This window comes from Lissotriton vulgaris, chromosome 3_1 (assembly GCF_964263255.1).
Source record: "Lissotriton vulgaris chromosome 3_1, aLisVul1.2, whole genome shotgun sequence".
NCBI lineage: Eukaryota > Metazoa > Chordata > Amphibia > Caudata > Salamandridae > Lissotriton > Lissotriton vulgaris.
The window spans coordinates 1,020,990,909-1,021,008,477 of NC_141689.1; the positions used below are offsets into that span (position 1 = coordinate 1,020,990,909).

The 17,569-nt window shown below is 42.9% G+C and overlaps 1 protein-coding gene across 1 annotated transcript in view; it reads left to right on the top strand.

Moving 5' to 3' along the window:
• Nucleotides 1-17,569, top strand: part of SNAPC3 (small nuclear RNA activating complex polypeptide 3) — a 262,056-nt gene that overhangs the window by 213,531 nt on the left and 30,956 nt on the right. Inside the window, exon 8 of the mRNA XM_086961406.1 lies at nt 14,637-14,744. Coding sequence (XP_086817532.1) covers nt 14,637-14,744 — 108 coding nt within the window. The remainder of the gene's footprint in view (nt 1-14,636; nt 14,745-17,569) is intronic.

A 17,569-nucleotide genomic window follows, 5' to 3' on the forward strand; every position in this document is an offset into this window, starting at 1 on the left:
CAGCTCAGACGAAGTTAGAATTCGGAACAGTAAATGAAACAGTAGGAAGAAAGTACACAAGTATTAAGTACTGGTACACACTGAAACAGAACACGTCAGCCTCGGAATTGCATCAAGCACTATGGGAAGAAATAAGATCTGACGCTAAGTCCCCATACAATCAGTATCTTGAAAAGTCCATAACTGAGACTGGAACAAGAAAACTTTGGGAATTAACCTGCCTTACCCAGCGTTCAAACAGGCTATAAACAAGTCAACAAAATTCCATTCCCTCGTACTTGATAAAGCCACGTTTAGTACCAGAAAACACGCATGGATGGTTATATCAAATTACAAAACACTTGTGGCAGCCCCATACCTAACAATCACATTTTCAGCTCACAGAAAGCAGAAACTAATGGGACTCCGTTTTGGGAAATTTCCATCGATTATGGACCAACCAATCTGGGTGCATGACGGACCGAAAATCTGCAGACTATGCGGGAGGAGCAACGAGGACTTCATTCACCTTGTCTGTATCTGCCCGAATCTAGCTCAAGCTCGAAGTTCTCTTTAAAAAAAAAGTCTATGAACGAGCGGGGTATAAGAACGTGCAGATCTGCAATTATGGCAACCTTGAACCCAGTAGACACGCGATTGAACTGCCTACTACTAAAGTTCCTTGCAGCCCACTCTCAAGCGCTAAAATACACTACGGCACCCTGTCAACAAAGGGATAATACAACTGTGGTAGCTCGGGAAGTGAGCTTTCCGGAACATTAAAAGAGGAAAAATCAAGAACTGTAGAATTAAGCTATACAGACTGCATTTTAATCGTACTTCGTTTGATTTTAAATAACAAAGTCGGCATTAGACGGAGAATGTTATAGAATATACTAACAGAGATTGCACTTATATATTAAGACATTTTAAACACATTAGTCGATTTTTAAAATGTATTGTTGTGGTTTTAATTAACTGAAACAATAAAAACTTTTTCACTTTCACTTTGTTAAAAGTCTTGGGTCCTGGTGGTATAGGCAATTGTTCTGGTAGATTGGCGAGGCTTGCTGTGAAACTGCAAGAATTTGGCTGCAAGGTAGAGTATGTTCCAGGTTGGCGTAACAGGGTTGCAGACTGTTTGTTAAGACTGCCTGATAAAGAGGCAGTGGTGTCTGATTTCTCAACTGAAGAAGTTGTATTGAATGTAGAAAATGCTTTAGAAGGATTTTCCAATGCCATTCCAAGGAAAACTTGGATTAAGGAGATGGAAGAGGGGGGTCTCTGAAGCAGACTGGGGCACTGTAAACTTACCTGGGGTCACGCTGCTCTTCCGTTGCTGTTTGTCTCCGGCTGCCGCTTCCTCTACCACGCGGCAGCTGTGCGAAGAGACTACAGCCCCCAGCATCCTTGGCGGTGACACGCCCACCGGGTATCGCGCACGGAGGCGCACTAAAGGCAGAGGTCCCTGCGGACGAGCGGGGGTCTCTGAAGCAGACTGGGGCACTGTAAACTTACCTGGGGTCACGCTGCTCTTCCGTTGCTGTTTGTCTCCGGCTGCCGCTTCCTCTACCACGCGGCAGCTGTGCGAAGAGACTACAGCCCCCAGCATCCTTGGCGGTGACACGCCCACCGGGTATCGCGCACGGAGGCGCACTAAAGGCAGAGGTCCCTGCGGACGAGCGGGGGTCTCTGAAGCAGACTGGGGCACTGTAAACTTACCTGGGGTCACGCTGCTCTTCCGTTGCTGTTTGTCTCCGGCTGCCGCTTCCTCTACCACGCGGCAGCTGTGCGAAGAGACTACAGCCCCCAGCATCCTTGGCGGTGACACGCCCACCGGGTATCGCGCACGGAGGCGCACTAAAGGCAGAGGTCCCTCCCGCCTCGCGGGACGCGCGCGGGTGGCGCCGGGAGAAGCCCGGGCAAAGGGCGGGCCCTCTGTGGCCCTCAGAGGACCTGAGGAGGACGGGGCGGGCCACCCCACTTGGTCCTAACTTTAGAGGTACAGAGACATTATACCTTACACAAATCTATGTTCAATTGTCCAGTGTCGCAATCGGGCCCTACGTAGTCCTCCCATGATGTCTATTTGGGAAGAGCTTAATGCCATGTGCGGCACTAACTATGTCCCTGATATATTAACCCCCCCCAGAGTGGGTAAAGACACTGATCTCATAACCTGTACCACCCAGGCTGTACCTGTATCCCCTGATTTAATCCTGTTTAACAACGAGGAAACTCCATTAAATGTCGATCTAATGTGTTGTAGCTCCTCATCCTTCCCTGCCAATCCAATTGTATTAACGCCACATAAAGCAGGGACTACATTAAATAATCCTGTTCCCCCCCTTCAATCGACCCTATTGGCCCAATTTGAGCGATTGTTGAATGCTGCTCTGTTACCCCTGGTCACTAAAATTAAGGAGTTGGGAGACAGGCTGACCAGTGTTGAACAAATAGTAAAAAGGACTTACTCACCAACTGTAAATTCTGCTGTTTCCCCACGTTCCACGCTCTGTACAAACCCTGACAAGCCTATTTCCATTGAACACAGGAAAACACGAACAATTGACCCTGCCCTGAGCATACCCTTCCCAAGGGGACGTAATAACACTCTTAAGCCTACTAGTGCCCCTTATAACGCCTCTAGATATCCTCAGGCAAGAAGGCATAGAATTAATTTACCCCCTGAAGCTGCCCCCTACGTGTCCGTTCTTTCCGGGGTGCCTGAACTTGGTCAGGGCAATCACGAAACAAGCGAGGATCTGCTAAATAAGACCATCTTTTGGCTTAACAACAACAGACCGCTGCCGCCCGCCTTAGATGGCGGAATTTTGAGCGTCAGGAGGGTGGGGTGGTTAGGCAGATTGCCTAAAGACATTCCGGGAGACCTGATATTAATCAGATTTAAACACAGGAACATTGTCCCCTATTTAAGACTTTCTCAACCAAAACCCGGAGATGGCCCTATTTCTACTTGGGACTTGTTTGATTTTTACCCGGGCCCCAGAGTAATGAACAGTAACACTTGGTGAAAGGGGACTCTGGCTACCACGTGTTTATTACTCTTATACACAGGCATGTAAAATGGAAAAAGCCCAATATGTTCTTAATAATTGTATATATGTATCTTGTCGTACATGCTATGTCATTTTTTTTTCTTTATGTATCAAGGCCTAATCGATTGCTTCACGCTAAGGTTGGTTCTCCAGATCTTGCTTTTTAAATGGTCATGATTTTTACTTATTTTAATGAATTGATCAAATTGTTTGTTTTAAATTATTTCTGTAATTGTATGCTTGTATGATATTTTATGAAATATTTACGCTTATATGATATTTCTTTGTTGAATATCGAATAAAGCTTATTTTGAACCTTTGAACCTTTGAGATGGAAGAGGATGCAACATTGATGGGCGTTGTCAGGTTGATTAAGGGTAATATCAGAAGAAAGAGTAGCCTTTCAGAAGGTGTGAGACCTTGTTTAAAGATTGTGGATCAATTATCTGTAACTGCTGATGGAGTGATTATGCGTAAAGATACGTTTGTACCACACTTTAGTTTGCATGCCAGACTGATTATTTTAGCACATGAGGGGAATTTGGGGCAAACTATGACTATGAAGAGATTGAGGGAGGTTTATTGGTGGCCTTCTATGGATCAGCAGGTGAAAGATTTGTTGGAAAAGTGTGTAGCGTGTAAGGAATCTGAGAAAAGGTTGAGGGTTGGCATTGGATCTTCTGATGAGCCCCAGCATGTTTCTGTGGCTGATGAAGTTTGGGAAAAGGTATGCTTAGATTTTATTGGTCCTTTTTCTTTCCTAAAATACAGTGAGAGATATGCTGTGGTTTTGATGGATGCATAATCAAAGTGGGTTGAGGTTGCCTTCATGGGCAGTATTACCACCTCTGCTACATTTGCTGTTTTGTCGGACATCTTTAAGAGGGAAGGATTTCCTTCTGTGTTGCTTACCAACAATGGCACCCAACTGACTTCAACAGAAATTACATTTTTTTTGGACTGTAGGTATAAAGCACTCTTGCTGCTCTTTGTACAATCCACAGGGAAATGGATTAGTTGAGCGCATTAACCATATGGTTAAGGGTACTGTGCAATTAGCACATGGAGCAGGTTTGCCTGTGCTTGATTCTGTAAGCGAAATGCTTTGGGCATATCGCACTACCGTGAACACTGTTTTGGGAAAGAGTCCTTTTGAAATGATGCGTGGGAGGGAGGCTGGCACTAAATTATTTCCCTCATGGATGCGTGAAAAACCTGTTGTGGGAGGCTCGCATTGTAGCAAGTTGAGTGGTGAGAACAGACGTTTCGTTGATATGGGGAATTGGGTCAAAGTAAAACCTGGTGGCCATAGCAATTTCTTGTGCAAATTTAAAGGGCCCTTCAAAGTTAAGGCTGTGGGAGGTAATTGGGTCAAATTAACTATTGGTCAAACATGGAATTTGAGGCCGGTGGCGTTATATCAAAGGCAAGATTGCAAACGTAGAAAATTTAGAGGATAAATCTGGTTCTGAGGACTGTTCGCCATGGATGTTGATGGATGATGCTGAATTTTCGAGAGGACAGCCTGTTGTTCCTTCCACTTTTGATGAGGTCATTGGGTCTGATGAACATGGTATGTGTGCAAGGGAGGGAGATGGGTCTGGTCATGTATCTCGTGTATTGAGGGGAGCTGGTGAAAGAAGACTTCCAGCGTATTTGAGTGATTATGTTTCTTGACTTCACTTACATTTCACATGCATGTTACTATGCTTACTTTGTTTTTGTTCTTTCATATTTTGATTTTTGTTTTTTCCACATATTTTAGTATGGTTCTTATTTTGTTTCGATTTTTGTTTTTAGTTTTTTTTGTTTTACTGCAAAGGGGGGAGATGTGTTATATTCCTTTGAGATGCTGCCTGGTATGGCACATCTCTGTGATACTTTGTAGATTCCAGCATGATGTCATCCCTGTGGCATCATTGACAGTTGGTCCAGCTGTGTCTGGCAAGAAGCTTGTTTGGGATCTTTCTCCAATCAATAAATCAACATTGAAGCCATTCTTCCTCTGTATTCATGCTTTATAACCACAACACATTCCTACAGTAAACACATCTCCCCACACAAGCCTCACCAACATTTGCATCATTGTGGGAGCCCCATCATTTTCGCTTCCTGCACAGATCCTAAACTGCTCCTGCTGGAGTTGCCTAAATTGGGCACTCACATTGCCCCAAATGCTACTCTCCTAAGAAGGGCTTTCTGCATATAAACTGGACCTTCCTCGCCATTAATAAATACTGGACATACGTGTTCTGGATCCTTTCATAAATGGTTTCCTAAAATGAACTCTCCCCCATTCATGGCACTGCTGGGCAATGTCTCAACACTCCCTAAAGGCCTCCATAGGCTAGCTGCTATTTCCCTCCTGTTATCGAAAAGAAAGATTGCGCGTCATTGGGGTAACACTGCATATCCACCCACCAAAGCTTGGCTTCATAGATTGACCTACTGTGACATGACGAGCGCAATCTACGCCCCCTTTCACCCGACCTATGGATATATGGCAACCATTTCACTCCTACTTGCTTTCCCTAGACTCTGACTCCCCGAACTTAACCCCACTAACTCCCATTGACACATTAATCCCAAGCCTTACCAGCCAGGACAAGAAAACCTGAACCTACTCACATGTTTTCATTACTCAGCTTTTAGTGCGGGGCTCAGTTTCCTATGCTCCTTCTACAATTGTCTGCTGAATTTTATCTATTTATAGGGTTTTACTTCAACATACCATTTCATTGAGATGTATGCTTACTCTAGTACTGTTATGCAGATGACCTCATCCCCTTCTCTGTTTGTAATTCTTCCTTTTTTTTCTTCTATTTTCTGATATTTCGTCTGGTAGACCCTTATGAAAATCATTGAATAACGCTTTTAAAAAAAGAAATAAAATAGTTCTTGGAAATCACATAACGTCTTAAGGCTAAACAGCCATGAAACCGATGTTGCCTAACGTTTATGTAAATACAGGAGAAGGTTCCACAGCTTGGCACCAGCGATACTACCCCATGAGCTTTCCGCATTCCATTCTTGGAAATACCATAAAATTCTAAGGCACAGTAGTCTGCGATTACAAATTCATATTGAACATTCTGATCAGTTGTCTTTGTTCTCCAGACGAACAGATCCTGTACATTTAATTTCTCACTTCATGGGTAATATATCTTGCTCTTCCTCAGGATGTCAGCCTTAGGGTAAAATGAAAACATCTGCTGATTCGCATGGATAGCTCAATTCTAATCTTAGACATCAAGAAAATGCTATAGAGCGTTGATGATGTGGATTTGGACACAATTAAATCAATGTTGTGTTTGTGGATAATGCCAAGGGATATAATGTGAGGATTCCAGAAACTGGACATAAAGCAATCTGCCTTCTAAACATGGAACTGTTTTAATCACATGTTTTAATCCAGCATGTCAGTGCTCCCTCCATGACACTCTGATTCAACTTGACAAATAGATGGCCTCTTATATACACTGCTTGTGCCTCATCCTGTCATCCCACATTTGAGTGCTGTGTATTCTGATTTCCAAACACTCAAACGACATCAGTGGCGCAGGTAATTTAATGTATTTATGCATGCAAGTCAACAACAGCATTGTTTAATATGCTCTTTTAATTTTATGAGCAGTACAGAGTACATAACAATTTTAAAACCTCAAAAGAAAATATTAGGGGGACTCTGCATAAGCTAGTAATCGTACCCTGAGTACACCCATTCCCACATCAAAGATGCTTCTTAAAGGTATGTTATCTGGTTCTGCTAATCAATGGCCCCAGCCCGATCTGCAGATCTCTGTCCCAAATTTCTTTGCACCTATTGTTTTACTCTGGAGTACAAAGAGGTCCTCTTCCACTATCTTAACTGCACACTCCAGACAAAATGTCTATGGAGCTTAAGTATGGGCTCCCCTTAAGCAAGTAATCATTCAGAATCCACCCATTCGCACATCGCTGGAGTGTAAAGAGGTCCACTTTCACGATCTAACCTGCATACTCCATTTACTGTCTGCTTCAAAACTGTCCAAGTGCCATTAGGTGTAAATGTAAACCCTAGCTGGTCAATAAGAGATTTTCAGTTGTTCCTGTTCCAATCTAGGGTTAGGTTTCAGGATAAAATATGTACATTACCGTATGTTTAGATGTAGGTGGCTTTATCCCTGTGATGCCACAGAAAGACTATGCAATGCTCGTGCAGTTTTGGCGGTGGTGTGACTTCTCGTGCTACAAGGACTGGCAATGCCAATAGGTCTAGCTTATGAATGAAAGTGTGTTATGTGCCATTGATTGGTTTAAGCACTATAAGTCATCATACTCAATTTTACACTCATTCATTCATCAAAACAATGACGCATTCTTGCATTCACCCTGTTTTCACACACATACACAAGATATGTAAAACTAATTAGAAAAATACAAGAAATAAGAAAAGTACCTTGAATCAGACTAATCCATGTGCCTGTGCTGCCTTGAAACTACATTGCCTTCAGATATTTCCAGTGATTACAAGGCGGTGCCAGCGAAAGCTGTGGTTATAGGAAAACTACAAAGAAGCATATTTAACATTTTATCCTTTCAGATAACCCAATTTTTCAGAGCACTCACACCCCTCATTTAGAATCCATAAGGATTGTACTTTTCAACTGTATCTAAGCTTCATCATTTATTCCTCCAACAAATATCAAATTGAAGCTATCAGTGAACAGTTTCAGAATAGGGCAATTGATTGCAACTGCTCAGTCATAATAGTTCAAACAAGATTAGTCTAAACAGTCCTTGCCAGTATTGCATAATCCTTTCGATGCTGGGGCTTGTCCCCTTACAATGCTAAGCCCTTTTTGGGCTATTTAGGGTAATTCATTCTTAGACCTCCATATCCACATAAGATATCCAGGCAAAATGTGCACCCTTTTTTTCTAACATCCTGGGGATTTTAAAGGTTAAGCAGGTTTGTAGATACCCATGGAGGGGACTGAGAAAATAGGTAAAATGTAAATGAAAAAGGTAATGTTGTGTGTTTTTGGGGACAAATAGGTATTGAAGTGCTCCACAAAAAAGTATCTGTTGTTTTCCCTAAAAACTGCATCAATGAAAGGTTTGCTGTGCTAAAGTCATCATCTTTCCGGCTTCCAGGAACATGCAGAGTTGAATCAAAAGTTATTTTTACCACGGTTCTGCCATTTTTTCAAAGAAGTAAACAATGTTTGTTAATTTTTGTCCTTTCAACCTACTTCTAGTTTGTTATTAAGAACCCGGGTAAGCTATAGATTTCTGAAATTAGACAAAATTCTGAGTTCAGCAAGGGGTCATTTGTGTAGAGCTCTCAAAGTTTTCCCAAGGAAAATAACTTGAAAAACAAAAAGTGTATTCAAAATTAGTAGGAAAAAACATCCATTTGTGACAACATTTTCATTTGTAACTTCTTGTCACGATGGCTAATTTACAAAAGTAATGTACCATTATGTCCGCTAGACCTCTCTGGTTGTGGGGATATATAGGGATTTGTAGGTTTTCCAAGAAACCAAGGTATCCAGAGCCAACAACTGAACTCCACCTTACAATGTTTTTTCATTGTGCACCAATTAATATTGTAAAATATAAAGAGTGAAAAGTGGGTATCAAAGAAGTTTATGTATTTCTGAAATAGATACCAGATATGGAGTTTAAGAGCTCTGGTTATTTGCACATATCTGAATTTGTGAGTACCTATACGAGCATATGATTTAGAGTGCCTTTTTCAAAATGCAGAGAAATACCATGGACAATATCAAATGTTCTACTATTTTGTATTCCCATATATTTGCCAATAAAAATGGTAACTCACTTGTGTGGGCAGGCCTAGTGCCTTCGAGGGGAAAGGGACCGAAACACAACATGGACACCACATTTTGTCCACTTAAAATTGATTCTTTTTTCAATGTGGTTAGCTGTGGATTTTGGGCCCTAGCTCAGCAGGCCCTTATAAATCGTAGCAAGTCTGCACATTCTTGAAAAATAGACTCCCTAAGGAATCCAGGGTGGGTGACTTGTGTGTCTCTTAAGGAGTTTTCTCACCCAGAAGTCATTGCAAACCTCAAACTTTAACTGGACTGGAAAACACATTTCACCTCATTTAGGTGGTGGAAAGTTCTGGAATCAACATGAAACAAAGCACTTCCTACCACATACCATTCCCCCAAGTCTCCCAATAAAAGTGGTACCTCACTTGTGTAGGTGGGCCGAGTGCCAGCAACAGGAAAGGCACCAAAATACAATGTGGAGACATCAACATTACCTGTCACAAAATTGATCTGATTTGGCAATGAAGGTAGGAGCGTTGTTTTCGGCCAGCGATCAGCTGCCACCATGAGAAACCTTCCAAGCCAAGACAGTTCTGAAAACAAATCACAGTGGAGTCCAGGTTGTCTTGCGCAGATCTCACAAGGTTTTCTTACATATAATGCCGTGCAGACCTCAAACCTTGTCTAAAAGTGCACATTTTCCTTGCATTTCTGTGACATAAACTTCCGGAGTCAGCAGGAATACACAAAGTTTCTACCACTCAGCGTTCGTCCATTTGTCCTGATAAAAATGATACCCCACATGCCTAGTGCCCCAGAATAGGCACACATCAAAACAAGGCTATTTGGAGTCACACGGAGTAACTCTCATTGACTCTGATTTGATTTGTGCTTGCTGCGGACACTAGACCCAGCCACACAAGTGGGGTATCATTTGTATCTGGACAAGTGGGGAAACGCTGGGTGGTAGGGATTGTGTGGATTCCTGGAAACTTATATCACAGAAATGCAAGAGAAATGTGCAATTTTAGTCAAAGTTTGAAATTTGCATGACATTTTTGGTAAGAAAATGTCATCGGATTCACTTGAGGCACACTACCTTGGACTCCCCCCGAATATCTAGTTTTTCAGAAATGTCTGAGTTTGGCAGGTTGTCCTGTGTGGCCACTGAGCCTGGGTCCAAACACTGGAGCTACCCCAATGGCTGATTTCTCCACATTGCCTTTTGAGTCAGTTTGTGTTACAGAAGTGGAGTAACATTTTTATCGGGATAATTGGGGGAAGGTAGGGTGGTTGGCATTTTGTGTCAAAGAACTGCAAGTTTAGTTTCAGTAAGACTGATGCCCCTATTCTGGGGTGGGAGCATGGCATGATGCCTGGATGAGCTCCTCCACACACCTTTATTTTTGGCATGCCTCATGCCTTGTTCCCACCCCAAAGTAGGTGCATCAGTCTTTATACCACAGGGTGGATTGAGGGTGTTTACCCAAAATCTTCATCTGTGGGGACAAATTGGCTTTTAGACACCAGGGGACAAATATTTCCAGAAATAAAAATAAATGGGGTGGGGCAGCTCAGCCAGGTATCGTGCTTTGCTCCCGCCCCAGAATGGGTGCATCAGTCTTTTTGCCCCACTGGGGTGAATTGAGGGTGCTTACCCAAAATCTTCCTCCAGGGGACAGAAAGGCCACTAGACAACATGGTAAATATATTTCCAAAAATAAGAAAGGGTAGCTTACCAATGCATTGCACCTTGCCCCCTTTCTGACCCCCTGGAGAAAATTGTTGGTGAGCAACCTCCAATCCCTTTTCAATATGGCACGGAGAATACTCTCTGGTGTCTAGTGGGCTTTCTGCCCCCCAGCAGGGCAGATTGGAGTTAAAGTCCTCTTACTTGCCTCCTACAGAGCAGAAAGACTGTCACTGTCATAATGAAGGTGGAGGCTGGGCTCAGTGTGTTTGCAAGCCACCCACATACCTTGTAGCAATAGAAAACCGGTCCTGGTGTCTCGTGGGCTTCTGCTTCCCAGGGGGCAATTCGGGATGAAAGACCTTTTATCTGCCCCTAGAGAGACTTTTGCGGGTCATTTGAGGGGTGAGGCCTGATGCCTGGGTGTAAGATAGTGCCATCTTTCTTGCATTGGTATGCCCCCACTTTTTCCTGACTGCTGATGTGCTTTGACTGAGTGTGCCCTGGGCTCCTGCCAACCAGGTACCCAGGGCCTGTGTTCCTTCCCTAAAACTGTGTTGAAACTAAAACCCAATTGGCATCTCTAGCCACCTGTCAGCCCCTAGTAAATGGTACCCTGAGAAGACTCCTGAGGACTTCAGCACTTATTGTGCCACCCTTCGGGGCCATATACCCTGGCACCCACACACTGCCTTTGAAGGCTGAGTGCCTAAGTACATAACTAAACAAAGAGTTGACATGGCGCATATCCGTCTGTGCCATGCCCACAAACCCACTGCCCTGACATACATCACTCACCCCTCTAGCTGGGTGCCCTATGCCAGTGGTGTGGGCACAGGTGCATGAGCCCTGTGCCCCTACAGTACACAGGGCAATTCCTGGGCACTGTAAGGGCAGTGATGCAATTAAGAGTATATGGTGCTGGGAGGTCGACATTACAAACTCCACATCACCATAATGGCTACACTGAAGACTGACAAGTTTGGTATCAAACTTCTCAGCACATTAAATCCACACTGATACCAGTGTGGGATTTAATGAAAAAATGCACAACAGAGGGCATATTAGACATGCTCTCTGAAACCTAACCACATTCCACGTCTGGACTGAGAGACTGCCTAGGCTGCCACACAGCAGCCATGTTGCTCGACCCCTGGGTGGAAACAGACGAAGCCTGCAGACTCAGAACCAGGCCCCCCCCCCCCAACTGCGACCACCTGAGGGTAAGCTTTTCCGACCCCCCAAAGAAAAAACGGTGCCCTGCAACCCCCTGCTCCTTCCTTTGGGGTACCTACCTGTGCTCCAAGATCCCAACTTACCTCTTGAAGTGGTGGTTGCCCCTGAAGAGTCTCCCTTCCCGAGCCTGAAGTCTTTGTTTATCTTTTACCTTTCCTATTGAATAACATTGAGCGCCCGGCGGCTCAAAGCACCCTGCACCCAGCCGCTCGAGTGCCGCTGGCCGTGCCACCTTTGTCCTATCCTACTTCCCCCTTTGCCCTGAGCAAGTGACCAGGAGCTCAGCTCCCACAGCTGCGTGGCCTGCTAGCCAGTAGCCACCAACCGGAGGCCCCCTGGCCCTCATTGGATAACATTGGACCTAACTACCTCTGCACCAGGCCGCACCTGTGCCGCTGAGGGTGAACCAACTGTACCTACCTGACCCTGGGGAACCCCTGAGTCTAAGCCCAGAACCTTAACTTCAGCAGTCGAGTACTCACCTGAAAACCGGTAACTCACTTACCTGCCATTGGATAACATTGACTGGCTTGACTCGAAAAAGTGTGAAGTTTTGGAAACTTAAAATATTCATATAAAATCACCCGAATTCCGAATCCAGAAGTACTCACCTGTGATCAGGAGAGAAGCCATGACTGTACCTTGTGGCCCAGTACTGAACCGCAAAAGTAATCCTTACCGGGTTTATTAGTAACTTGTATTTTCTCCATAGGAATCCATTGTCTGCTTTTCTATGAAATTTCTTTTAAGTGTCTACTTTTGAAAACTTGAAATATTCTTAAAAAATCATGCCAGATACTGAAACGTAATTACTTACCTGTTTTAAGTAGAGACCCCAGTGCTGGACCTAGGAGCCCAGTACTGGATTACAAAAGTAACAAGATCGTACTTTACCTGCAACCTGAATTATCTTCCATTGGATAACATTGCCAGATTTTCACTGAAAAGTTTCTAAGTGTGAACTTTTAAAACAGCTTTATATTCCTGAAAAATCACTACAATAACTAAAACGTTTATACCAAATTATTTTCAGCTTAGACCCCAGGACTGAATCTAGTATCCAGTCCTGGAATTACCAAAGTAATCTACAAAGTAATCAACTGTACTTGTATGATGAGAACCCATTGAGCTCTATGCTAAAGTGTGTTTAGAATTGTGTTGCCTACTGCAACCCCTGTACCTATTGTGTTCACAAAGTTTATTGCCTTTCTGCAAAGTACTCATTTGAGACCTCTCATATTGAGAGTAGTATATTTTGATACCTGTTGGTTGTAGAAAACAATTGGCCTGGAGTTCAGTCTTTGAGTGTGTGAAACCTTTTGCTGACTGAGTGTGTACAACAAATGCTTTACACTGTCCTCTGGTACTGCCTTACTGCTCGACCAAGCTACCACTTTAGAGAGTAAGGTCACACCTGGCTTTAACCTCTGTTATACCTTTGAGGTTTGTGGACTCTATACACACTGTACCTTATTCTGGTCCATTATATATAGAGCCACTTTCTCACACTGGGTGAGCTGCCCCCACCCATTTATGCACCTATAAAAAATCCCTAGTGTCAAAAGGGTTTTCTGCCCCACCCCCTTTCCGAGGACAGATCGGAGGTAGCAACAGAGAAGGAGGCAGAGTGAGATTCTCCCCTTTCTAAGGATTCCTCTCGCGTCTAAGTTGGTGCTCCGAGCCAAAGCACCAAAGCAGTGAGCGTGAAATGAGCAGATTGGTTCAGACATCGCCACCTCGCTCTGGGTCCTACTAGAATGGTGCCAGCATGAATAACGGCTCCCTCTTTTATTTGTTACAGTCACTATCCTACTGTGCTGCTCGTGTTGTGGGCATTCCATGGTTCTATATACATTTGTTAGCCTGATCCCATCCTTTTATAGGCTGCTTGAATTATGTTAAGCAGGGGAAGCTTGTTCAGTCAGTATAATTGTGAGTGCTCGCTTAGCTAGGTTGACAACATTCCTCAACACTAAATCTGTGTTGAATTTCTCATTCTCACCATGAAGCGCTTGTGTTTCATTTAAACTTGCAGAGTGCATTAATGGCGTTTGGTGCCTGATTTTATTTATATGACTTGGAGTTTCAGGCAGAAGAGCCATTAGATTACGGCCAGTTTATTTGTGCACATGGTTCCTTGTTTGCTTTATGAGAGGATCTAAAAATGTCTTCCAAAAGTGCCCTTAACATTTTTACAATTTAAAGACCCCTTTTTGGTTAATAAAGTGTTTTGTCACTCTTGAAGTAAATATCCTAGGGTACAAACAGGTTGGAAGGATTGAAATTAACAATGATTCGTTAACTGGAAATACAAAACCAGCATCAATTACTTTCAAGGGAAAATGTTATGTTAACAGAAGTGTGCAAACTGCAAACTATCTTCTGTTCGTACATCACCATGTGGACTCTGAGATTCATGGCTTCTATAAAGTTGGGCAGAGCCGTTTGCCAAAATCTTACACGAGAGCTTGTCTTGGTTCAGCCGTGCATTGCCCTTGTTGGGACTGTTATGTATTTTAATACAATATTCTCTTGCCTGGCAGCTCTAAGGCCCTAGTTGAAGAGAGGGGGCTGTTTAAAATGCCCTCTCCACTGTTCAGCCAAGCATCATGTGCCTTGCAGTTTTGCGAGAAGGACAGTGATGATGAGTTCAAACGCTCTACATGTTACATATCTTTAAAAATTCAGTGCTCAGGTTCTGCTGAATGTGTATCTCTGTCGTCTTCCCTCTACAATAACACAGAGGGGGACTTTCAAATGTTATTGTACTTTTTACCCTCTAAAGCATGCATTGATATAGTCTTTCCAGTAAATACCTTGTAGTTGGTTTTTATAATGAATCACAAGAGCAAATAAAAGTAATGTGTTTGGTTCTTTTCTTCTTGCAAGGCTTATTCATAAGGATGACTGCCTGGACCGGACTATGTATCCCTTGGTCACCAAGAAACCCTGGATATTGACCAGAAAATGCTTTGTTTGCAAGATGTACATAGCCAGGTATTTCCACTTTATAAGGAATTTACAGCCAGTTATTTTGAATGGTTGTACCTTGTTAAGTAGATGTTTGTGTACTGTGAAATAGCATCAGTTTGTTTTCATTGCCTCTAAATTGTAGTGTCTTCCATTGAAATGAAGTAAGTGCAGTGTTACTGTGAAAAGCAGCACTTAGTTTTTGTCGTTTTGAACCGATCGACTCAAGTAACAGTGACCATCTTCAATACACCTTAAGCACATTTACAAAGGTGACACTAAACTGATGTAATCATAGTAGTTAGCCCTTTATCTTAATCCCTTAGCCCTATAGCACAAAACCCTTATCCCTATATTCTTAACATTTTTAACCTTAACCATAACCCCTATAACTAAACTCAGGAAGCGGCTGAAAACTCACCTGTTCCCCTGATCTTCTTTTTCCTCCTCCCCCCACCCCCCTGTTACCCTCTGGCTTGTCCGGATCTTAGCGCTGGGATACTTACGGGTGACTACGCGCTTTACAAAACCAAAAAAAAACCTAAATAAATAAATAAACCACTGTCTAGTGGTTAGCCCTTTATCTTAATCCCTTAGCCCTATAGCACAAAACCCTTATCCCTATATTCTTAACATTTTTAACCTTAACCATAACCCCTATAACTAAACTCAGGAAGCGGCTGAAAACTCACCTGTTCCCCTGATCTTCTTTTTCCTCCTCCCCCCACCCCCCTGTTACCCTCTGGCTTGTCCGGATCTTAGCGCTGGGATACTTACGGGTGACTACGCGCTTTACAAAACCAAAAAAAAAACAAAATAAATAAATAAACCACTGTCCCTTAGCCATATAGCTATTGCCCTATAACCTTAACCCCTATACCACATAATTGAAAGTTTGGTTGGGGGTGCACGTAATAAGAAAAGAGTCCAGGAAGAGTAGTATTTGTATGCAAAAAGTATCTTATTTATTCAAATTTTTTTGTTTTTCAAAAAGTTCCACATTTGTCAAAAAACATCAGCCAACGCGTTTCTCTCCCTCACTGGGTTCCGTCCTCGAACGCGGGACCCAGACGTTACCATACGACACGCCGCTCGGAAGACCGCTGATCTTGAAACTCGGTTCGTATATATGGGACCGGGTTGGAGACAACCTACGCACGCATAGGAAGAATTACGAGGCGGCATCCTGTTGGATCCCTTGTAACCAAGAACTGACCTCTTTTGAATAAATTTTACTGTCAGTCATCTACAGTAGACTGACCTTGAACAAAAGGAATCGACAAACCGCTGACTGAGAAGAAATACGTATCTCTGCGCGGTCCAAAAGCATTAGTAAATTACCAAGCCAAAGATCTCGGCTGGTTGACACCTACCCAATTCCGGGCAAAGAACAATACGTCCGCTTAGACTTTCAATTGACTACAAGCATTTTCAACTCTGAAGGCTCGTTATAAATACAATTGCCCTGAGGAAGCTCCCAGTGAGGGAGAGAAACGCGTTGGCTGATGTTTTTTGACAAATGTGGAACTTTTGGAAAAACAAAAAAATTTGAATAAATAAGATACTTTTTGCATACAAATACTACTCTTCCTGGACTCTTTTCTTATTACGTGCACCCCCAACCAAACTGTCAAATATTGAAGTGATCTGAAGCTCTGTTGTGTCACTCAGCAGCTGACGCAGGGGTTGTGTGCACGAAACTCTCCAACTCTTTTGTTGAACTGGGACCAAGGTGCGGCATCTAAAGGCCCGCTGCTGCTTTCCCCTATACCACATAACCTCAACCCTATACCCTAAATGCTAACCCTGTACTCCAAACTACACAAATCCTTAACCTATACAGTTAACCTCAACCCTTAATTCATATTCACATAACCTCTACACCATATACCCTTAACCCTATAACCCAGCAATGTAACCCCATAACCATATATTCTGTACCCCAAAGCCCTGACCCTTAGTCCAATATCCTTAAGCTATTTATTCTACATTTATCCCTGTGTCCTAATCCTTAACGCTGTTGCTTTAATGCCTTCCCCTTTAATCAACATACCCTATAGGCTTGACCTCATTGTTTAACCTAATAAACCTTAGTTGTTAACGGTGTACACTTAAACCATCAACCATAACTCCATATCTCTGTCCGCTACACCATATAGGTAAAACTGTTGACCCTATACCCTTAGTCCCTTACCCCTGCTCTCAACATATGTACCATTAACCTATAACCCTTAACTCTATGCGCCTAACATTTAACCCTATACCGCAACCCCTAACCCATAATCCTCTAATATAAAACTCTGACCTTAACCCTTCACCCCTTTCATACTGTCCTTCAGTATATTTTAGGAAAAAGCACTTTGGGAAGTGTTACTTTTTTTGAGTTTTTTTTGTTTAAAACTAATAATTAGGAAGTTTTCTTTTTAGAAGTCATTTTCATTATGAACAGCTTCCCATCAATTATATTGACCAGATCATACAGTGCACATCATTTGGATGTTTCAGGATTTTTAAAACTGCTTCATAAAGGGAAACATGCTGCCATCTAGCTAGTTATGGCCACTAATGCAGTGACCTGTTGCGACCATGAAGATTGTTATGTTTTGTGGTAATCAGTGGTTGAGGCTTGTTTGTACGGCACAATTCTGAAGCAAAACCTCTGGTACTACTGCCTCAAGAGGAATATTTTGCGGCAGCAGTTTCTAATAGCGAATAGTGTCGAACTATGTTGTGTGCCACCCCCACCCCTCTTTTTTCCAAGATATGTTTCCTTTGTTTCCTTTTTTAAAACCCAATTTATTCCATGTATCCGAGGCAAGGCAGCTTCAAAAAAATACCACGTTCTACTGATA